The 24,593-nt window shown below is 36.0% G+C and overlaps 1 protein-coding gene across 8 annotated transcripts in view; it reads left to right on the top strand.

Moving 5' to 3' along the window:
- The window catches only part of RPTOR (regulatory associated protein of MTOR complex 1), a 552,432-nt gene that overhangs the window by 475,584 nt on the left and 52,255 nt on the right, over positions 1–24,593 (top strand). For all 8 annotated transcript variants that reach the window (XM_074224960.1, XM_074224956.1, XM_074224957.1 and 5 more), the window contains 3 exons: positions 2,968–3,073; positions 18,230–18,344; positions 18,960–19,084. In XM_074224960.1, coding sequence (XP_074081061.1) covers positions 2,968–3,073; positions 18,230–18,344; positions 18,960–19,084 — 346 coding nt within the window. The remainder of the gene's footprint in view (positions 1–2,967; positions 3,074–18,229; positions 18,345–18,959; positions 19,085–24,593) is intronic.

Below are 24,593 nucleotides of genomic sequence, written 5' to 3'. Positions count from 1 at the left end.
GTTACAGATAAATCATCTTCCTTTGCATTTTTTTAAATTAATTATCTTGATAGCCTTGACCTTGTGTTCATCCAGATAGATTTTGTTATCATTTTTCTAGCTCTATGAAATAATTTTTGGTAGTTTGATTGATATGGCACTGAATAAATAGATTGATTTAGGTAGAATTGTCATTTCTATTTTATTATCTCAACCTACCCATGAGCAATTGATTTTTCCAGTTGCTTAGATCTGATTTTATTTGTATGAAAAAGTATTTTTCAATTGTATTCATATAGTTTCTATAACCTAAGAATTCTTGAGGCAATATCTGGGAAAAGAAAACAACAATTTTTTTAATTATTGTATCATAGAATGCTTTTAAATTATTGAAAATTACTATTATCTCCAAATTTGATAACAGTGGTTCCTTTGGTATACAAAGTAGACAAGTGCAACTTTAAGCTCTTCTCCTTAATATCATGTTTTTATTTCTTAAAATAGAAAATCATATATCCATTCCTCTACTTGGTACATATGTGTTTATTTAAAAATAGCACCATTGGAAAGATAGCTACAGAAAATATACTGATGGCTCTTCCATCCGTTTTTGCTAAAAGCCCAAATAGTTTTTTATAAAAATGCTTTGTAGGTTATTGTCAGAGCCCAGGTACCTAATGATTCCACAACATTTCCACTTACTCCCAGAACCTTGTTCAAAAGTTTTGAGTAGTATTGGCTGTGCCTTAGTTGTGCTTCATAGAAGCTCTGATGTGATAGCACAGAACATTTCTGTAACCCATGCATGCTAACTATGGGAATCTAGACAAAGCCTTTAGAGTTGGCTTATATAATAACTCAGGTATTTAGAGAAGTAGGGTGTTATTTTAATTAGTTAATGTTTTTGATTAATAAGCATTTCTTTTTCTCTTTCTACATCCTCCACCCCCCGGGGAGTGACCCCCTTTGTAAGAGTTATATGTAGTCAGACAAAACTTGTATGCCTCCTTCTGCACCTTGTGACTTTATTTCTCCATCAGGAGACAGATAGCATGCTTATTTCACATTGTACCAGAGAACTAGGGTCTTGTCCGAGTTAACCTTTAGTTTAGTTGGCAAATAAGGAAACATATGAAAAACTGACTTATAATTGAAAGATTTTCTTGATAACTTTCCTGGAGATTACTTCCCTTGTGTCTAATAGAAGGGAAACACCTTGTTGAATCCAGTTTGAAATTTTAGGAAGTGAAATTGGTAAAAATAAAGAACTGAGTAGAGGTAAAATCAGTAGCAAAGGTGACTCCTCAAGAGGAAAATTAAGGATACCTCTTGTCTCATCCCCAGCCTTTCATTTTTCTCTCCTTTGTGTTCTTCTCCCATCTATACCACATACCACCTATCCAACCTACTCTACACCATCACTAATCATCATATCATCATTATATCATCATCATTGATACAGATTATGCAATAAAATGGTGGAAATTCTGCAGTGTATCACTGTGAGTTTCAAAAATTTAGCATCTTGTTGTTTTGGGGTTTTTTTAGGTTTTTGCAAGGCAAATGGGGTTAAGTGGCTTGCCCAAGGCCACACAGCTAGGTAATCATTAAGTGTCTGAGACCGGATTTAAACCCAGGTACTCCTGACTCCAAGGCCAGTGCTATATCCACTACGCCACCTAGCTGCCCCAATTTAGCATCTTGTAATACCCAAAACAAACACCTAAATATCCTTAGGAATTTAGTAAATAAGTCTATACAGACCATTATCAAGTATATCACAGATATAATATTGGCCCACAAAATTTTAAAAACACTTTTAGGAAATATCACTATTCTGAATACATATAATCTCTGAATACCACAGAAGGAGAAGCTCTCAAACTTTAAGGACCTACCAGATAAAATTTAAGTCATGTAGGATTCAGATCACATGTCATCATTGGTATTCTATCTATTCTGGAGTTGATCCCAAAGAGTTTTTAAGGAAACCTTCCCCAAATACCTAATATCCTAGTTGTTATTGTTTTTCAGTCATGTATGATTTTTCATGACCCTATTTGGGGTTTTCTTGGCAGAGATACTGGAGTGATTTACCATTTCCTTCTCCAACTTATTTGACAGTGAAGAAACTGAGGCAAACAGGGTTAAATGACTTGCCCAGGGTCACACAGCTAGTGTCTGAGGCCATAATTAAATTCAAGAAAATGAGCTTCCCCAACTCCAGGCCCAGCACTCTATCTCTGTGCCACCTAGCTGCTCTTGTACTCTCTCAATTTCAAAAGTAGGTATTTTATCCTTGTGTTATCTACCCAAAAAAAAAATCAAATGTAAAGAAGTTATAGCAATGACTTCTCCTTGGACCTTTTCTATCTGAATGCCCTCAAAAAAGATGACAAAAGTTAATAATGATATTAGAGATGATGACAACTCACATTTGGATAGCCCTTTAGGGTTTATAAAATTCTTAACTTGGAAAATAGATAGTACAAATATTATTATCTCTAATTGAGTACAAATATTATTATCCCTAATTGGGACAATTCTCAACCAGAAGGTGAAATGATTTGCTCAGTGTTATACAAGTTCAGAGTCAAGGCTAGATTTTGAACCCAGTTCTCCCAATACTAAGTCTAATATACTTCCCACTGCCTTCACCAGCCTTAGACCCTCTTTCAGGAATCCTGTCAAGCTGCCCACATGTATATACTTTGCTTTTTTCTCTACTTTGAATATTGCAATGTAATGACCTTCAGCTATTAACTGCTTAATCATAGGACTTAAAAATGTGAAGCCCTTTAAAATACTCATTATTCTGACCATCTGCTTTTTTACTCCAAAAGACATTTGACCCTGACCAAATACCATTTTCTCCAGACTAACTCCATCATTTATTTTAGCATTTAGGTGAAAATGAAGGAAGAAGATTTTTTTCAAATTCCTTTAGGCCTCTGAATTTGATTTTATCTTTTGCTATTATTGTTCAAGATCCCAGAAGAACATGACCTGGAGAGCCAAATCCGAAAAGAGAGGGAGTGGCGGTTTCTGCGAAACACACGTGTGAGAAAGCAAGCACAGCAGATCATCCAGAAGGGTAAGTGGGATCTCCACAAATATAAGACCTGACATGCTATGTTTGACTTGCTTCTTTTCTACTATCAGAATTAAGGAGTAGAAAGGAGACTTTTTTTCTGTTAAGAAACCTACCCATTAAGATTCTTTTTATTTCTTCAGTATAAATCCTTTCTTGACTTGTGCAGATCACAAGCCCTCTTGTGCCTTTATCGATATCTTCATGATTTACTTTGACTAAGAAGTTCATCACTGTGCAACTAATCATCTATTGAATCCCTGCAGATTTAGCGAGATTAATCTATATGAAACATTCCATCACAGGGTCCTTATTTGAAGCATCAAGAAATTGGTAGAATCTACTAGATGTTGCTCTCTATTGACATTGTCTTTGAAAAACCAGAAACACTTCATGCTATAAGGCATCAATGTCAATTGATTGAGAAGCACATGAGAGGGATCACTGAGGACAATTGAACATTTTCTTCTTAAACTATATGCCAATTTACATTTTTCATAATCCAGAATGGGAAGGAAGAGAAATACACAGAATCCCTGGGAGATATCCTTAATGTTTTAGTATCATGAAAATTTGCTTTGCAGATCCCCTAACTCCATGAATATCAAAGAATCTCAGATTGAAGGGATTTGGGGATTTGAGGTCATTTAGTCCAGCCTATATCTGAAAAAAATTGCCCTTATAAAATAACCAATAATTATTCATTCAATATTTGTTTGAAAACCTCCAGAGAAGGAGAAACCAATGTCTCTGAAGCTGTTCATTCTCCTTTTTGGATAACCCTAATTTTTTTTTCCATTTATTTATTTTTCCAATTACATGTAACAGTAGTTTTCAACAATCTTTTTTTTTATATTTTTTCTTCCTTTCTTCCCCCCTCCCCCTGTCAGAAAGCAATGGAATAGAGGCTCTACATCTATAACCATGCTAAACATAACTCCAGATTTTCATATTATGAAAGAAAAAACACATCCAAATGGAAGAAAAATAATCAGAGAGGAAAACTGACATAATTCACAAGACAACTTTAAAAAAAAATTGGAGATAGTAAACTCTGGTCTGCCTTTAAACTCCATAATTTCCTTCTCTGGATATGGATGGTATTCTCCATCATAAGACTTTTAGTATTGTCTTTGATTATTGTACTGTAGAAATGAGCAAGTACATCATAGTTGATCATCACCCCCATGTTGCTATTAGTGTATATAATGTTCTTCTGGTTCTTCTCACTTCACTCAGTATCATTTTATAACAGTCTTTCCAGGCTTTTCTGAAATCCCATCCTTCATAATTTCTTATAGAACAGTAGTGTTCCATCACATTCATATACCACAATTTGTTCAGCCAATCCCCAATTGATAAGCCATCCCTTCAGGTTCCAATTCTTTCTACTACAAAAAAAAAGCCACTATAAATATTCTTGTACATGTAGGTTTTTTACCCTTTTTTGTGATACCTTTGCCTAATAGTGGTCTAGCTGGATCAAAGGATATGCATAGTTTTATTGCCCTTTGGACATAATTCTAAATTGTAAATCAGTTTACAACTCCACCAAAAGTGATAGCTTTAATCATTAAGAAGTTTTTCTTAAATCTTTTTGTTTTATTTTTTAACATTCTTTTTAAGTTAATTTCCAAATTCTTTCTTTCTTTCTCTCTCTCTCTCTCTCTCTCTCTCTCTCTCTCTCTCTCTCTCTCTCTCTCTCTTTCTCTCTCTCTCTCTCTCTCTCCCCCCCCCAATCCCTCCCCTACCCATTGAGAAGATAAGCACTATGATATCAGTTACACATATGAAATAATGTAAAATGTTCCTCTATGTCACAAAAAAAGGCAAGAAAAATAATGTGGGAAAAAATCACTTCAATTTGCAATCAGAATTCATAAGTTCTCTTTCAGGATAGCATTTTTCATCATGATTCCTTCATAATTACCTTGAATCACTGAATTAATCAGAGTAGCTAAATCTTTAACAGTTAATTATCATTACAATATTACTGTTATATTATGCAATGATATCCTGTTTCTGCTCACTTCACTCTGCATCAGTTCATATAAGTCTTCCCAGATTTTTCTGAAACCATTCCTCTAGTCATTTCTTATAGCATAGTAATATTTCATCGCAATCATATGCCACATCTTGTTCAACCATTCCCCTATTGCTGGGCATCCCCTCAATTTCCAATTCCTTACCACCAAAGAAAGAACTACTATAAATATTTTTCTATTCAGAGGTCCTTTCCCCTTGTCTTTGGTCTCTTTGGGCTACAGACTGAGTAGTGATATTTTATGCATCTTTTCATAGCCCTTTGAACAATGTTCCAAATTGTTCTCCAGAACTCCACCAACAGTGCATTAGTGTCCCTATTTTTACACATCCTCTCCAACCTTTGTCATTTTCCTTTTCTGTCATGCTAACCAATCTGATAGATTGTTTTTAAGTTGTTTTAATTTCCTTCTCCAATCAATATTAATTTGTAGCATTTCTAAATCTTTAAAATTTTCAACAACTGATCTTACATTGCACTGAAAGGCCAAGCAAAACTGGTCTAATCTCATTTCCACATTATGCTCATTCATGCACTTAAGACATTTAACATAACCACTCAGATTTCTCATCTCTCCTGTCCATTTCCTTTCCCTTCTTTTCTGCCAAAAACCATTTAGATATTTATAAAATCACTTTCAGGCGATACGAAATTATCAACTTAAAAATCATCACCCTAGAAACTCCTAGATTTATTGAATTCTGAGTCCTGCCTGCAGTTATCTTGGCCCTTGGGCTGGAGGTTCTCCATCCCTCTTTTATGGTATAATACCTTCTCCATCCTGATTGTCATCCCCTAGAAAAAGCTCAAGCCCATCCTCCACTCAGCCTCCAAAGTGATTTTCATAAATCATAGGTGCAAACAAGTCACCTCACTGCTCAGTACACTTATGCTAAAGTAATATTATCTCTAGAATCAAATTTAAAATCCTCTGGTGTTCAAAGCCCTTTATAACATCCCCACTCCATTCACCTTTCCAGTTTTATACCTTACACCTCCCTGCCATGCTCATCTTTCATATACACTACAATTCAGTGACACTGGCTTCCTTGCTGTTCCTCAAACAAGATACTCCATTCCCCAACCCTGACCTGAAGATCCCTTATGCTTAGCATGAAATAGTCAAGGTCTGTGTTGTTCGAACTTTGCTTTGCTTTGTAATAATCCTCAAGAAACCAGGATTACCTCCACATCATGATGAGGTTTTGGGGACTGCTGCTATTAACTTATTTTGGGTTTGCAATCAGCTACAACTCCCAGATTTGTTGTTGTTTTATATTTTTTTTTTGCTTGTTTGCTAGGATTTAAGCTAGATGTTTCAGAATGTAGAATGCTGGACTTAAAATCAGGGAAAATATATGTTCAAATTCTGCTTGACTGGCCAGTTAACAACTTCTTTGAGTCTCAGTGTCTTCATCTGTAAAATGTTGGGTGGTAACAGATATGCCTAGTCCAGTAGAACATCTCATTCTTTATCTTAAATCCATTAGCTGTCCCAGGAGAAGGTTAGCATGTTTCATTATTGGTCCTCCACAAGGCTGTGGTTAGTTCTTAAGATTTTCAGTGTTGTTGTCTTGTTTCTTTTTACTTTCCTGTTCTTTTTACTTTTCTTCTGCATCAGTTCCTGAAAGTCTTCCCACAGTTTTCTGACCCTATCCTTTATGTCCTTTCTCACAGTGCAGCAGCATTCTTCCATTCATACACAATTCTCCAATTGGTGGTTTTGTCATAGTTTCCTTGTCTTTGCCACTACAGAAGGAATAGACTTTCATATTTATGCACATCAGAGTCCTTTTTCTGTTTGATCATCTGACTCCTCAGATCTTTTTTATACAAGCTCCTCTCTAGCTACACCTTTCTTACCTTACATTTGGGAAACTGAGTTTTTGAACCAAGGTGTAAGACTTGATGTTTCTTTCAATTCATCTTCTTGGATTCTGTTTAAGGTCCTACCCAGTTGAAATCTTTTAAAACAATAACTAACATTTAGATCATTCTTACTATACACCAAGCCCTAGGCTAAGCACTTTACAATCCTAAATCTATCATCCCAGATGTCAGTAATCTCTTGTAGCTTTGTTTCTTCTGCTTGTTCAATAAGTTGACATGTTGCTTTCCTTAAGTATTCTTCAATATATTAAACTGCACATAACGTAGTGCAGATTCCTGAGCCAGTCCACTAGAGACTGCTTTCCAAGCTGATATTGAACCATTAATACTTTTTGCTCCCAAGTATTCAATCAATTCTAAATATACCTCATTGTACTTTTGTTTAGGCCATATACCTCTATCTTGATTCCAATAATGAGATTGATGTTTACTTCACTAAAATCTAGATAAGTACTACATCCCCAGTTCTATCAATCCAGTAACCCTGTTAAAAAAAATGAAAATTAGATTAAACTGGTATGAGTCTTTTTAATAAGTCTGTGTCAACTCTTGATAATCCCTACTTCCTATTCTAGAAGCACTAAACACAAAATTTGATAGTTGGAAGTTCATCTAGTCCAACTTGACTCTTTATTAATACATTTTAAATTTCATCAGGAATCCATATCAAAATCACTAACCTATTGTTAGCAATATCCTCTTCCTTATTTTGAAAGTTGGAACAGTTCCTCTTGTCTAGCATACTCTGACACAATAATACATATTTTAAAGTTCAAATGGATTGTTGAGTTCCATGTGCATTTACAATAATCCTATTAGATAAAATTCTCTCTTTCTCATTGGAATTACTTTTTTATGTCTTCAGAATTTCATTTTCTAAAAATTCCTAGCCTTTCGGAGCTGGGATAGGATCCTGTTTATCCTTTCTCTGAAAACATAAAATCTACTCTTCCAAAATCTAGGATACATGTCTTCCCTCATTTCTCCCAGTGTTCCCATCATTTCTATTGAAACATTTTATAATTCTTTGTTAGTAATCCTAAATAGCCATTCTCTTCATTGATTTCTCATCATCAAGAAGAAATCAAATCTAAAACTCATACTTTCTGAGCACCTCCAGTTCTTGGGGGCCTCTCTTCCCTCTGACTGGAGATGGTAAGGGGGTACACATGTAGAGCTCTTCCCAGATCCTTAGTTTGAGGAAAGCACAGGTAATCTACCTCATTATTTCCCAGCTGACTGCTTTCCTGCTTTTATGATCTCCAGAATCTCATCATTCTGAAGAGGTGATCTACTCCTGAAATTCACAGCTCAGATCTGTGCCTATACTGGCTGAAAGGCTTCGTCTTGCCCTCCTGCCGAGTCACCTTCTCCCCTGCCCACCTCTGGCTTTTCAGCTTTTTTCTATGTGTTGTCTCCCCCATTAGATTTTGAACTCCTGAGAACAGGGACTGTCTTAGACCTTTCTCTATATCCCCTCAGCTTAGCATGGTACTCAGCACATATTAAGTGCTTGATATATATTTCTTGACTTAACTGGGAGAACTTGGTTTTAGAAAAATAAGCTTAATAGTAAGAAAAGCCAAGAAATTATTAGCTCCTCTGCTTTTCTTTGAAAGCTCTGACATAAAATTGGAGAATTCAGATTCCCCATCATTATTATACAGTGCCTCAGTACCAGGATTGTGTACTGTTTCCCAAACTCTTCTTTGGTTTTTCCGTTTATTTAAATAGTCTGTATTGTTCTTTGCTAACAATATCATCTCTATTGCTGCCTCCTTTGAATTTCACCCAAATGCTATCTATCCTATATTATTTCACTTGACTTTCACCATAATCCAGTAAGTTCATTAGTATAGGTATCTTTTCTCTATATTCCAAGTAAATTGTAGCACAGAGATCTAGTGACTTGCTTATGGCCTCCCAGGTAAAACATATTTTTGGAATAATTTGGATCTAGGCCCTTGCTGAATCAAAATACAGCACTCTACACTATCCCAAAAGGCTTTTCATCAAGTAAGCATCAGAAATAAGAAAAATTAAATGACCTACTTATATTATTCCTGAACAACCCAAACCATAGTGTATTTACAGATTTGTTAGCCCTAGTCATCACAAGTACAGAAATGCTCTTTGCAAAGAAATAGTGCATGTACAGTGTACCATTCAGTAAAATCTAATGATGAAAGAACACAATATAATCAGAATAAGCACTAAAAGAAAGTCACTATTTTTTTCCAGTGTAAGATAGCAAATTAAGAGTGGGCTTTCCACTTTTGGAAATGATGCAGTTATACTATTTGAAGCAAATACAGGAACTCTAAGGACCTGGGATTTGCAAGTCAGCAGCCAGGGCTTTGAGGAACTCTACTGATTGTAGATGATGGCTTCAGTGCTGTCAAAGGATCTAGCATAAAATCAATAATTTACAAACTTTTAACAGATTCTATTGATTTACCACTTTGGCCTTTCTCCCTGTCCCATAAGGTTCTGATGAATAATATGTGTTACTTTTTTCAAGCCATAAGAAGGGTTTGATAAGATAAACTCTTGTCACTCTAAACTGAGCTAAACAGTACTGCCAGAGCAGGGCCTTTGTCAAATACCATTACAATTATTTATTTGTCCAAACTAGGTTATTTAGCTAAACTGAATTATGTCACCCCATAATATTCATCAGACATCTAAATGGTTCTAGTATACACCCTTGCTCCACTGAGCATAACAAATGATTGTTTACTTCTCAAGCCCAGTGGTATTTCTGAAACACTTTTATGTATAGCCTCATTTACACATAGTTTTTTTCATGTTTCATTAACAGGTATATTCAGTACACTATTGAAAGCTAATCTTGTTTCTTCATAACTTTCATATCTTTATGAGGTAGCACTCAGCAAAATAGATAAAATATTCACAAATATTTGAAAATTTATCATATTAGAGGCTGGTGATACAGTGCTATGCCTAGAATCAGGAAAACCTGACTCTAGGCACCTGAGTTCAGATTTGACCTCAGACACTTAGTAGCTGTGTGGGCAAGTCACTTAACTTCAATTTGTACAACTATTTATTGGGGACAATAATCGCTTCTACTCTGTAGGGTTGTTAAGAAGATCAAATGAAGATAATATTTGTTAAAAGGGCTTAGCATAGTGACCTGGCCCATAGTGGGCTTATATAGATGCTTCTTCTCCCTTTTTTCTTTACCCTATTGTTGTCTCCTCTACCAGCTACCTCCAGTAGCTTTATCTAGCCTTAGTTTATAATACTCATCTTTATACATTCTACCATTTCAGCCAAATTAGATACTAGTCATCTTTTATTGACAAGTCCATCCTCACCTATTAAAAGTTTTTTCTTCAAGTCTCAACTCAGGTATCATCTGGAGGACCAGAAAGCCTTTCCATATCCTTCCAAGTGTAACTAGACCATTCTTTGAAACCAGTGCTCAACACCTTACTTCTCTGAACTATCATATGAAGAAATTATTTTCCTTAGAGAATGAAAGTTCTTTGAGACCTTAACTTTCAGCTTGGGGTTCTCAGGGCAATCTATTACTGAGTTTATCTCAGACAATTAATAGCCAGAGACTATTTGTTCAGGAAACCAAAGCTGGTATTTTGCAAACAGAATAGGCCATCTTTGTGTAGACCGGATTAGATTCACTTTCTCAGACTTAGTAAAATGGAATTAGATGTGTTTGACAGGAGAATTTTTGAACTGCTATAAAAATAAATAAATGAGAGATTGCAAGATGTCAAAATAACAAATGTATACTTAAAACTGAGGATGACTGAATGCTAATTTTAAATCATGCCTTCTTTTAATTATTTATTTTATTCGGAGTTTGGGTTCATTATTATCTTTATTTGAAAATAAACAAAATTTTATCTTTGAATCAGATTAATCAAAGAAATAAACTCTGTTATCAGCAAATGGAAGAGTATCATCCATTGTGAATCCTATACTCAGATGATTGGTTTTCTCCATTTTCCATTCCATTCTCCATTTCTCTTCATTCCCACTGATCTGTCCTTCAGCTGTATCCTTAATGGCACTTGATGTTATGTTAACATCCCTAATGTATATATGATATCCTAATAATTTGAGAAACTGAAGTATCATCTTGCCCTTTAACTTCTTTGGATTGAAACTATACCGCGAGTCCTACTATCAGAATATTAAAATAAAATGAAGAACACAAAGGAACTGTACTGTTTAGCTTATAAAATTGAAATCTTACAACCTGATTAGCCTTTGTTTGATCACCTTAAACCCCTTACCATAAGAATGAAATGAAACTAGGATTGATGGTCATAAATTGATGATATGTCCCACTTTTGAAGAAGTAAGTTGCCTAAAGAAAAAAAGAATGGTAATAAAACCAGTTAATATATTAACCCTTTATCTAGCCAACTTTTTTTTTTTAGGTTTTTGCAAGGCAAATGGAGTTAAGTGGCTTGCCCATGACCACATAGCTAAGTAATTATTAAGTGTCTGAGGCCAGATTTGAACTCAGGTACTGACTCCAGGGCTGGTGCTCTATCCACTGTGTCACCTAGCTGCCCCTAGACAACTTTTTTTAAATTTTTTTTATTTTATTTTGAATTTTTTACAATTTTCCCCCTAATCTTGTTTCCCTTCCCCCACACCCCCACAGAAGGCAGTCTGTTAGTCTTTACATTGTTTCCATGGTATACATTGATGAGAGAGAAATCATATCCCTAAGGAAGAAAAATAAAGTATTGTACTTGATTGTTGCACTAATGGAATGAGCAAGTCCATCAAGGTTGGTCATCACCCCATGTTGCTGCTAGGGTGCACAGTGTTCCTCGTTCTGCTCATCTTGCTCAGCATCAGGTCATGCAAATCTTTCCATGCTTCCCTGAATTCCCATCCCTCCTGATTTCTAATAGAACAATAGTGTTCCATCACATACATATACCACATTTTGTTAAGCCATTCCTCAATTGAAGGACATTTACATTAATTTCCAATTGTTTGCCACCACAAACAGAGCTGCTATGAATATTTTTATACAAGTGATTTTTTATATATTGCTAAAATATTCTTGTTTTAAGAGTAATCATAATATCCCTTCCCCCCAAAAAATATATACCCTCATGAAAAATAAAGGAAAGAGGAAAAAAATGTGTTTTGAGCCGTGTTCTGATACCATCAGCTCTGTCTCAGGTGGATCACATTCTTTATGATAAGTCCATCATAAAAGTTACTTCCATATTTTTACACTGTTGCTGTTGCTGATTGTAAATTCCTCCATACATTCCTCCCTTCTACCATATATTTTCTCTCCTTTCACTCTGTCCCTCTTCTAAAATGTGCTGTAGGGTGGCTGAGTTGCACAGTGGACTGATGACCAGCCTTGGAACCAAGAGGCCCCAAGCCCATGAAACACCTCTGAGACCCAGCAACCACCCAGCTCCATGTTCCTAGACAGCCCACCCAATCCCAGCCCCTTGTGAGAAGTAAAAAAAATAAAATGTGTTAATCTGACTCTTCTCTCCTATGATCTACCCTCTTCTCTATCACCCACATACCTCCCTTCCCCCTTTCCCCTTTCCCCCTTCTCTCCTTTTTACTCTAGATGTCTATATCCTATTGAGTATGTATGCTATTTCCTCTCTTGAGAAATTTCTAATGAGAGTGAAGGTTCCCTCATTCCCCATTGCCTTCCCTCCCATATCATTACAAAAGCTCATTGTAAAAAGAAGAAAAAACATCTTTTATACAAAATATCTTAGGCTATTGCACCTCTCCTTTCTCTTACTCCCAGTGCATTTCCCCTTTAGCCATTAACTCCATTTTTACAATATATTATATGGGGCGGCTAGGTGGTGTAGTGGATAAAGCACCGGCCTTGGAGTCAGGGGTACCTGGGTTCAAATCCGGTCTCAGACATTTAATAATTACCTAGCTGTGTGGCCTTGGGCAAGCCACTTAACCCTGTTGCCTTCCAAAAAAAAAAAAAAACCTACACTATATTATATCTTCAAATTCAGCTCTCTCCTGTGCTTCATCTATATAAGCTCCCTCTACCTGCTCTTTTAAATGAGAAGTTTCATATGAATACTATCAGTATCATTTTTCTATGCAGGAATACATGTAGTTCATCATCATTAAGTCCCTCATATTTTACCCTTCTCCTCCACTCTCTATGCTTCATCTGAGTCCTGTATTTGAAGTTCAAACTTTCTGTTCAGCTCTGGTCATTTCAACAGAAACACTTGAAATTCCCCTGGTTCATTGAAAGTCCATCTTTTCCCCTGGAAGAGGATGTTCAGTTTTGCTATGTAGTTGATTCTCAGTTGCATTCCAAGCTCTTTTGTCTTCCAGTATATTATATTCCAAGCTCTACCAGCTTTTAATGTAGTTGCTGCTAAGTCCTGTGTGATCCTGAATGCAGCTCCCTGATATTTGAATTGTGTCCTTCTGGTTGCTTGTAATATTTTCTCTTTGACTTGGGAGTTCTGGGACTTGGCTATAATATTCCTGGGGGTTGGTTTTTTTTTTTTGGATTTCTTTCCAGGGGAGATCAGTGAATACTCTCAATTTCTGTTTTGCCCTCTGCTTCTAGGATATCAGGACAATTTTCCTATAGGACTTCTTTAAAAATGAGGTTGAGGCTCTTTTCCTGATCATGACTTTCAGGGACCCAATAATTTTTAAATTATCTTTCCTGAACCTGTTTTCCAGATCAGTCATTTTTTTCAATGAGATGTTTCACATTTTCTTCTAGTTTTTCATTCTTTTGGTGTTGAATTATTGTGTCTTGAGGTCTTGCAACGTCATCAGCTTCCTGTAGCTCCATTCTACATCTGAAAGATGTGTTTTCCTCAAAGAGCTTTCTTATCTCCTTCTCCATCTGCCCAATTCTGCTTTTGAAAGCATACTTCTCCTCAATAACTTTTTGAACTGTTTTATCCATTTGACCTATACTGGTTTTTAACATGTTATTTTCTTCAGCATTTTTTGGATCTCCTTGACTAAGCTGCTGGCTGCTTTTTTATGTTTTTCCTGCATCTAATTTCTTTTCCCAATTTTTCTTCTATTTTCTTTACTTGATTTTCAAAATCTTTTTTGAACTCTGTTATAGCCTGATTCCAAGTTCCATTTTTTATGGAGTCTTTAGATTCAGGAGCTTGTACTTCCTCATCTTCAGATTGAAGAGGATTCTTAAGATCATAGACAATGTATTTCTCAATGGTATTCTTTTTTTCTCTATTTAATCATTTCTCCAGCCTGTGCCTGGTTTGGGGGGTGCTTCCTGAGCTTTTGAGTATTATTGGCACACCCACTTTGGAGTTTTTTTAATATACCCCCACTGGGACCTTTATTCCTCCAAGGGCATAAGCTCTTTTGCCTGTGCTTTGATATGTAGATGACTACAGGCACTCCCCTCTGCCCTGGAGCTGTGAGGGGGCACTGTGCTATCTTAGTATGGAAGACCAAACTGCAACCTGGATCTGAGTGTGGGCAAACAGCAGAGTCCTGCCTCAGGGAGAGCAGAGAAATTTCTGTAGTCTCCCTTGACCCCCTTATCATCTGTGGGCTGTGCTCTGGATGTGCAACGCTGGTTCCCCCATTCTCATTGCAGGTTCTGCAGCCATCACTCCTCACTCTACCCTCATTCTGGTAGAGCAGAGTTCTCTCAGGGCCCCTTCAAGCTGTTGTCAGTGATCCCTGGCTGGGCTGGGCTGGGTTGCTCTGTGGCCACAGCTTTTTTCCAACCCCTGGTCCTGGTGAAACACACCTTTCCTGTGGAACTTCTGAGTTATCTTGGATGGGGAAAATGTATCACTCAGTCTTTCTGTAGGTTCTGCCCCCCTAAATTTTGGCTAGAATCATAATTTGTTGGCTTTTGGAGTTTTGGGGTGAAGGAGTTTTTGGGAAATACTGCCTTCATGTGGCCATCTTGGCTACACTACACCCCCAGCCAACTTTTTATAGTGGTAAAACTACTAGAAACTAATTGACTATCAGTTGAAAAAAAATGACTGAACAATATATGGTATATGAATATAATGGAACATTACAGTTCCAAAAGAAGTAGTATAAAGGCTCATTTCAGAGAAAGCAAATAGACTTGCATGAATTGATACATAGTGAATGAGCAGAATACGAATACTTTATTCAGTAACAACAATCCTGTACAAGCAAACAACTTTGAAAGAATTAAGCTCTCTGATCAAAACAATGACCAACCATAATTCTAGAATAACAGTGATAAAGAGAACAAGCATTTACATGGCATCTCCTATGTGCTATGCACTGTGCTAAGCTTTTTACAAATATTCTCTCATTTGATCCTCACTACCTAGAGAGGTAGGTACTGACATTAGCCTCATTTTAAAGTTGAAGAAACTGGGGCAGGCAACAGTTAAGTGACCTACCCAGGGTCAGCTGGTATCTGAAGTCAAATTTGAAATCATTTCTTGCTATCACCTGCTACCTACCATAGTGATAAAGAATGTTACCCACCTCATGGAATCACATGAAAAAGAGATATCTATTTTTGGATGAATAGCACATAGAAATTACACTTTATTAATCATATTTGGTTTTATTTGTTTTTTTCCCTTTTTTTAGGATTAGGGGAGGGAGAGTTAGGAGGAAGTGAAAATGTGTTAATTGAAAAAAACTTAAAAAGACATTTTTTAAAGATTGTCAGATATCTATCTGTTCAGTCACAGTCCATACAGAATTTCAAGTTAGCAGTATTGTACCAAATGTTCCTTAGTTTTCTGTATACCAGAACTTTTTTTTGTTGAGTCACTTAAGTCTTTGACCTTCTGCTCTAAAGATAAATTAGTTTCCATCAAATACACATTATAACCCTTCTTCATACAAGAATGCTTAAATCACCTCAAAAATTTTTCAAGTGTGCTATATTGGAATCTCAGAATTCAGAAAAGACAGCTAATAATACTAGGCAAGTTTCTTTCTTTCGTCACTGCCTAAACTCATTAACAAGAGAGTTTCTGAATATAGGAATATCTGTATCCTATCTGAGATTTCCATCCAGCCCAAGTTTTTGTCAGACTTGGGCCAGAAATCACAACTTTAGTGGGAACCAGATTAAAGTGTAATTGGGAAATGTTTAACAAACAAAAAATGCAATACAAGCATCTATTTTGATTTGAGTTTGACACAACTTGCTATATAAATACTATGGTTAGCATTTCATTATTGGAACCACCTTAACTATATCTTCCCAGAAGGTATCCAAATCCTTTTTGAATGCATTTAAATTATCAGCCTATGACAATTTTTTTTGAGGTAATAAGGTCTATGTACTTTCTAGTCATTGTACTTTTAAAAATTAACTTCAAGAAATTCTTTCTAATTCTGATATTTCAGGACTTTTTAAATTCTGAACTGGGACTTAAAAAAAATAAGAACATTTCCACAAAACAGAAACAGAACAGAATTATATTTAAAATCATGCATATTACTTGCATTTTAGCAAATACACACACATATATTCTACATTTTACTTTCAAAATTGCCCTGCTTGTTTGTGCTTCTTTCTGAACTTCATTGTTTGATCTGTTCATTTTTCAGTGTTAGAATGGAAATCTCCTTCTTCTCCTTCCCCTTAGTCCTACCTAATTAAAAAGTTTCAGAAGAGCATAAGGGAGAACCTTGAAACAAATCATTATAGGTAATCAAAACAAATCCACAAATAGCTAAATCCAAAATTTTATGTCTTTTGTATCATCACTTCTCTTTTAAGAAGGAATTACCATACTTCATTAAAAGCCCTATGAAGACATGGTGTATCACTACATTGATCAGAGATCTTAAAGTCTTTCAAAGTTGTTTTTCTTTGAGACATTACTATCTTTGTATAATTGTTCTCCTGATTCTGTTCATTTCACTCTATTTCACTTCATACTATTGGAAATCTTGGAAATCTTCGCTTTCATTATTTCCTATGGCATTGCCCGTTTACCAAGAGGCAATCTAAGTCCCTCCTTAGATTCTAGATTTTTTTCTTTATATGCTTTTAATTCCCTCTCCAGACATTTTTAAAAGTAATAAACATTTATTATTTGCTTATTATGTGCCAGACACTGCTAAAAACTAGGCAAAAGGCAAAAACACACTCCCTGAACCTGTGGAGCTCACATTCTAATGTGACTTTAAGAGAGATAATATGCAAAATATCTTTACTGTGTAAATGGAAAATAATACCAAGAACAGCCCTAGGAGAGGGGGAAGAGGAGACAGTACCAGAAATTGCTTTTTCATCTACTTAGAAGGAATCCAGGGTGAGATGAGGTAAGAGAAAATCTCTTTAAATGAGATTCAGAAGTATTCAGACAGGTAGAAAGCAAACCAGGAGAGAGCCAATGTCTTACAGAGGAAACATTATCATAGAACAGAGGATGATTGACAGTGTCAAAACCTGAAGAGGTACCATAAAAGATTGAGCAAAGGTCCGTGGATTTGGTAGTAGAGGTCAATGGTGAGGAGAGGTCACAGAAGCATTAAGTATAGGTGGTTTTCTGAAAAAAGACAAGAATGGGAGAAAAAATATACGGTGATAGCTAACTAGGATGTTTGGATCAAGTGAGGTCCTTTTGAAAGCTGAAAGGCATATAGACATGTTTGTAGGCACCTGGAAAATAGCCAAAAGTCAAAGAGAGGTTGAAGATAAATTAGAGAATAGAGATGATAGTGCATGTAATGTGCCACAGAGGATGGGATGGAATGGGATCAAGGGTGAATGTAAAAGGGTTTCCCAGAAGACATTTCCCATATGAAGAAGTAGAAGATATAATTCCTGTCCTCATAAAATCTGTAGTCTAATAGCTGTGTAACAGGTAAAAAATAAGGATAGTATTAGATGCAACCATGCTGGCACAGAGTATCTGCTAAAGAAATTCAGATATGGGGGCGGCTAGGTGGTGCAACAGATAAAGCACCAGCCCTGGAGTCAGGAGTACCTGAGTTCAAATCCGGCCTCAGACACTTAATAATTACCTAGCTGTGTGGCCTTGGGCAAGCCACTTAACCCCATTTGCCTTGCAAAAAAAAAAAAAAAAGGAAATTCAGATATGCTCAGATTTCATTTGTGTAGGAGCATAAATCCTTTTATATTCTCCCTATGCTTAGTACAAGTGACTATATTCAATCTCTTGATACAAACATAGAAATTCAGATTAGTTACCATGTACTTTCTTCTCCATTTCTTTTTGTAGGTATTACAAGACTAGATGATCAAATCTTCCTTAATAGAAACCCTGGTGTTCCCTCAGTGGTCAAATTCCACCCTTTTACCCCTTGCATAGCTGTAGCTGATAAAGACAGTATTTGGTAAGGATTATGTTAACTACTCTCCTGAGTTCATTGAGTATTAACTAAATACTAACTTCCATATGATTTAACCTTAAATCTGAAGGATGCTGATATTTTATGTACTTTATTCATATCTCTGAATTTGATTCTCTACTGTTTTGTCCAAACAGGGGTTCTCAAAAACTGACCATAAAAATATCCTTTACTAATCTCTTGAAAATTGAAAGCATCCTCTTTTACTCTTGACTGCTATTGAATTATAGAGGGGTAAGGCCCCAAAGTGATAACTATAGATTAATGGACAGTGAATCAGATACTATGTTGCTTTTATGCTGTTTATAAAGATAAAGTGGTTTCCTGGTTTTAGTGTACATATAATTGTCTCATCAAAACTAGATTTGTAAAAGAAAGAATTGTAATGGGATTTAATCTTATTACTTCCTCTGCAAAAGCAAGAGATATTATGTAAAGTCATTAATTTAAAAAAATTCAAATGCCCTAAGAAGAAAAACAAATTTAATTTGTAATAAGTGTAAATCTTTGTAACTGAAAAGGTACTGATTTATTAGACATTTCTTTGTACTGCTAATAAAACATGCTTTCATTTCTTATTTTATCCTTATACTCCCCAAGTTTCTGGGACTGGGAAAAAGGAGAGAAGTTGGACTACTTCCACAATGGAAATCCTCGTTACACAAGAGTCACTGCCATGGAATATCTGAATGGCCAGGATTGTTCATTGCTACTGACAGCCACAGGTAAGCTTCATTTCATTTTGTCAGAGAAATGGGAGCAAGGAGTATGAAAATGTTACATTGGGGCATGTCAGATGATCTTGAGGGCTTAGGACTCTGGGGCTCCTAAGTTAGAGTGGTAGCCATGATTGCTATTTCAGGATATCTTTTGTTCTCATTGTATATTTTCTCTTCTTTTTTATTTATTTTTGGTTTTTGCAAGACTGTGGGGTTAAGTGACTTGCCCATGGTCACACAACTAGGCAATCATTAAGTGTCTGATCCCGGATTTGAACTCAGGTCCTCCTGACTCCAGGGCCGGTGCTCTATCCATTATGCATTCCAGGTGCCCCATTTCTTCTCTTCTTAATGAAAATAAAATCTCTTGATTGGAGATTATCATCATAAAATACTAAGATTTTGAGAGAAATATCTTCAACATCAGATATCATTTAAAGGTAGAAACTTAGCCTGGATGTTTTAATTGCCCTGGGATTGACATAAGACTTTTCCCAGGGCAGGTAGGTGGCACAGAAGATAGAGTACCAGACCTGGAGTAAGGAAGACTCAATTTACTGAGTTCAAATCTAGCCTCAAACCTTTACTAGCTTTGTGACTCCAAGGCAAGTCACCTTTGTTTGCTTTAGTTCTTCATTTGTAAAATGAGCTAAAAAAAGAAGCCAATCTAGTGTCTTCGCCAAAAAAAAAAAAAAAAAAAAAAATGAGGTCAGAACGAGTCAGATATAACTAAACGATAAGAAGACTTTTCCCAACCATTTGTTTCAGCCCATCCTTGAATACTAGTTCTTATCATCACCTAAAAATAGCTTCATTTAAATTCTTTTAATCATTATTCAGTATTCCTCTACACTAGATTTGGAGTGAAAACTGCTTGCAAATGAAAAGACCAAGAAGGTTGTGAGCAGATTCAACACAATGAAATGTCAGTAGGGATTAAGAGAAATGTTTGCCCTTTCCATGCGAAAGGATTAAATTACTGGCTAGAATTGAAAAATGGATGTTTATAGGGATAATTCCAGTATTAAAGGACTGTAAAAGTAGAATGTGAGGGGATAAGAGCTAAAATACAAGAATAATACAGGGCAAAAAAAGAGGTAAAATCTGGGGGAATGTTTATTGTCAGTGGAAATAAAAATGAAGAAATATGAACAAATACAGAGAAAAAGCATAAGACAAAGATTATATGAAGTTAGAGAATACTTCATATCTCAGATAAGAAAAGTGTGAGACAATGGTATCAAAAATTATAAAGAAATACTGGAGATAACAACCAAGATTCAAATCATGGGGTTGTTTTTATAGACTTTGTGAAAGTTATTGTTGTAAAATGTCATGTGAAAAATTTTAATTGAGGGATTGAAAAGGTATCAAGGAAGGAGTTTGAGAAGATGAATTATTAAAAGCTGGTGAGCTGGTGGAATGTGAGGACACAGGCAGAAGACATTTTTTTTCCTATCAGGCTCATAGACCAAAGAGATTTAAAAAAATCAAGGGTCAGAAACAAAAAAAAAAAATCTATTTTTATTTTTCTTAAAGAAACATAAGATGCTTGATTTCACTCACATTTTTAAAAAAACTAAACCAATCAGCAAACATTCATTGAGAAGGACTATTCTAATAACTGAGAAAGTTAGAGAAGTATATGATCCCTTACCCTCAAGGAATAGACTTCTACCCTTCTACCCTCAAGTAGCTATATACATCTAACAGTAATGACAAACATAACCTGATGAAAATAATAATAGCTAACCCTTATATAACATAATAATATAGCTTTGCAAAAGCATTTAACAAATATGCATAAGAGAAACAATTAAGGATCATTAGTACTATAAGAGTTTCAAAAAAGGAGTAAAACATGGGATTATCAGGAAAACTTCATGAGAAAGACATTGAAAATGACAATCTTAAAGGATGAGTAGTAATTTAAGAGATGGAAAGAGAGAATTCCAGGCTTAAGAAACAGTGGATTGGGGGGGGGGTAGCTAGGAGGTGCAGTGAATAGAGCCCTGGCTCTGGAGTCAGGAGGACTCCAGTTCAAATCCTGCCTCAGACACTTAATAATTGCCTAGCCATGTGACCTTGGGTAAGTCACTTGGCCCCTTAGACTTAAATAAATAATTTTTTTAAAAAAACAGTGGATTGTATGGGAGATATTCGTGGAATTTTTCAAATCTTATCTTCACTTAAGTATAGAGAAGGTGAAACTGCATGATGTGAAATAAGATAGGAAAGTAGACTGAAACTGAATTATGGAGCCATGAACATCTGACGATAGAGTTTCTACTTTATCCAGTAGGAAGTGGAAAGCCATTCATGCTTTTTTGAGCAATGGAGTCTCATAATCATCATGTACATTGGGAAAGTTAACCTGGTAGAGTTTGATTAAGATTAGAGCAGAGAGAGAGCAATTTATAGATCACTGCCATAGTTTCAGGGGAAGTATTGAAAGGGGGAGGAGGGCCAAAGAAGAGGGAGAAATCAAAGAACTTTTAACTACAGTTTTGAACATGCATTTTTGGAAATATCATGGTACTATTAAATAGAAATAGCCAAGTCAAGAAGAAGAGCGTATTTAAGAAGATGAGGTGAGATTCTGTTTCACAACATTTATTAAGTGTAAATAAACTATGTGCTAGGCTCTAGTGCACAGAAAGGCAAAAAACAAAGTCAGAACCAAAAAGTCCTGGCCCTCAAATATCCTTGAGTCTCCTGGAAAGATAAAACATTTCATGATAAGAGGCAGATTGAAAAATGAGAGCGCATTGCTCAATTAGAAGAGATCTAGAGGAGTCTCCTATGAAATAAATATTCTGATATGTAGACCTGAGGTGGGAGTTCATTTTAGGCATAGGAGACAGCTTATACACAGGTGCTTTTTGCCTAGAGCATTTGAAGGAGATTAATGTCAAATACATCAGGAAAAGTAAACTGAGGCCAGATTGTGGGATGCCATGAATGCCAGGCTGAGGATTTTGTATTTTATATACTGGCAAGAGAAACAGTAAAAGTTTTTTTTAAGAGTAACATAATCAGACTTACCTATAAAAACTATTTTGGCTGGGTAGGGACTAGAAGCAGAAAGACCAGTTAAGGGGCTATATACAGCAGTCCTGGTATAGGGGAGATGACCATGAAAGTGAAAAAGAGAAGAAAATGAAAAGAATTTTGGAATTACAATTGAATATGAAGTGTGAGAAAGAGGGCAGAGTCAGAGATGACTTTAAGGATACAAACCTGGTTGACTAACAATTAGTAATGCCCTCCATAAAAATAAGGAGTTTGGAGGGGACAAGGGTTTGGGCGCAAAATTTCACTTTGGACATGTTGAGATTCAGATATTTATTTCAAACTTTAGTGATTTTGTTCTTGTGTTTATTTAGAGGAAAAGAAGGCTACTGAAAGAATTTATAACTGAGAACAAAATGAGATGGAAGTAGACTGCTTTCTTTTTTTTTTCTAATTTGAACCGTGTGCCTCAGAATATATTGAAGCAGTAATCAGAATTCATTGCTTTTGAGTTCCTCAAACTCTTTAGGATCTTTCAAGGTTCTACCATGAAATCTTTAACCATAACAGTCTACTACCATAAGAGGCTTTTTTCCTCCGGACAACAGCAAGCATGATCAAAACAATTTCACCTCATGGGCTCAATGAAATCAGTTTGAGATTACATATTAGAGTTTTCCTATCACTACCATAGGAAATGGAAGTGAGAGTAGGGAAGGGAACAACAAAGTAGTGATTAGAGAAGAAAGTCAACTCAACAAGCATTTGTGAAATGCCTGGTATGTTCCAGGCCTAGTGGTAAGTAATAGGAATATAGAGAAAGGCATAAACAGTCCTGTTCCCCCACAGAAACTCATATTTCTAAGGGGGGGGACATGATATATACATTGTAAATTGTAAGTAATTTCCAAAGAAAAACACTAATATTGGAAGAGATTAAGAAAAGCCCCTTGCAGAAGACATGATTTGATCTGAATCTTGAAGGAAGTGAGGAGGCAGAAATGATGAAAAAATAATTCAGGCATGGGGGCAGCCAATGAAAAGGCATGGGAGGGTCCTATGAAAGAACAGCAAAAAAGCCAATGTTCCTGGATTGTAGACTATGTGGAGGGAAGTAATTTGTAAGAAGACTAGAATGGTAGGAAGGGTCCAGGTTGTAGTGGACTTTAAAAGTCAAACAAAAGATTTATATTTGATACTGATATTAGAAGTTACTAGAGGGGTGGCTAGGTGGCGCAGTGGATAGAGCACCAGCCCTGTAGTCAGGAGTACCTGAGTTCAAATCTGGCCTCAGACACTTAACAATTACCTAGCTGTGTGGCCTTGGGCAAGCCACTTAACACCACTGCCTCACAAAAAAAAAAAAAAGTTACTAGAGTTTATTCATGGGGGAGGATGGGGGTAAGGGGAAGTAAAGGGTAAAGAATAAAACCTGTGTTTTAAGATTACTGACAACAGAGTGTAAGACTAGACTGGAGTGGGGAAGACTCATGAGAGACTCCAAGCCACAAGAGAAAAGGAGACTTATATGAGAAATGTCAGGAAAGTAGAAATGACAGGACTTGGCAATAAATTAAATGAGTGAAAGTGAGAATTTCAAGATGTCACCTCATTGTGAACCTGAATGACCAAAAGGATGGCAATAACATTGACAATAACAGAGAAGTTAGGAGGTAACTTAGGGGGAAAAGTAATGATTTCTATTTTGGACATGCTGAGTTTAAGTTGTTTTTATAAAACTTCAATTTCAGAAGATCCAAAGAACAGGAAGGGATATAAGAATGGAGATCTGGAGAGAAGCATAATAAGATAAATAGACCTGAGAATCATTAGCATGGAGATAATAATTGAATCCATGAGAGCTAATGAGAACACCATCCAGGATGAGAGAGAGAGAGAGAGAGAGAGAGAGAGAGAGAGAGAGAGAGAGAGAGAGAGAGAAGACCTACTGCAGAACTTTGTTGGATACCTATAGTTAACTGTATGACTTGGATAAAGATCTAGCAAAGAAGACTGAGAAGACAGGGAAGAGGAGAACCAGGAGAGACAATATCATGAAGTGAATAAAATATGGAGGGAAGAAGTTAAAAGGATGAAGATTAAGAAAAGGCCATTAGATCTGATAAATAAGAAGTGACTTTGGGAAAAACAGTAATCAGTAGAAAAGGTTGGAACTTCATCTGATAAGGAAAGAGAAAAGTAGTAAAAGCATAGAGTATAGATGACTTTCTGGAGACTTAGCAAAAATGGGAGAAAAAAAGGACAGTAATTAGGGTGTTCAGATAAAGTGAGTTTTTAATTTATCATTTTGGAGGGTGAGGGAGACATGGATATTTTTATAGGCATCAGGGAACCCACCAGTAGGCAGGAAGAAATTGAAGGTAAGTTAAAGAGTGGGGATTGTAGTGGGTGCAATTTTCTAGAGGAAGATAGTGATAAAATGAGATTATTTGTGCATGTAGAGAGTTTTGGCAAAGTCTCCAAATGAGAAACAGAAGCAAAG

This window comes from Macrotis lagotis, chromosome 2 (genome assembly GCF_037893015.1).
Source record: "Macrotis lagotis isolate mMagLag1 chromosome 2, bilby.v1.9.chrom.fasta, whole genome shotgun sequence".
Taxonomy (NCBI): Eukaryota; Metazoa; Chordata; class Mammalia; order Peramelemorphia; family Peramelidae; genus Macrotis; species Macrotis lagotis.
This window is presented reverse-complemented; position numbering and strand designations above follow the sequence as displayed.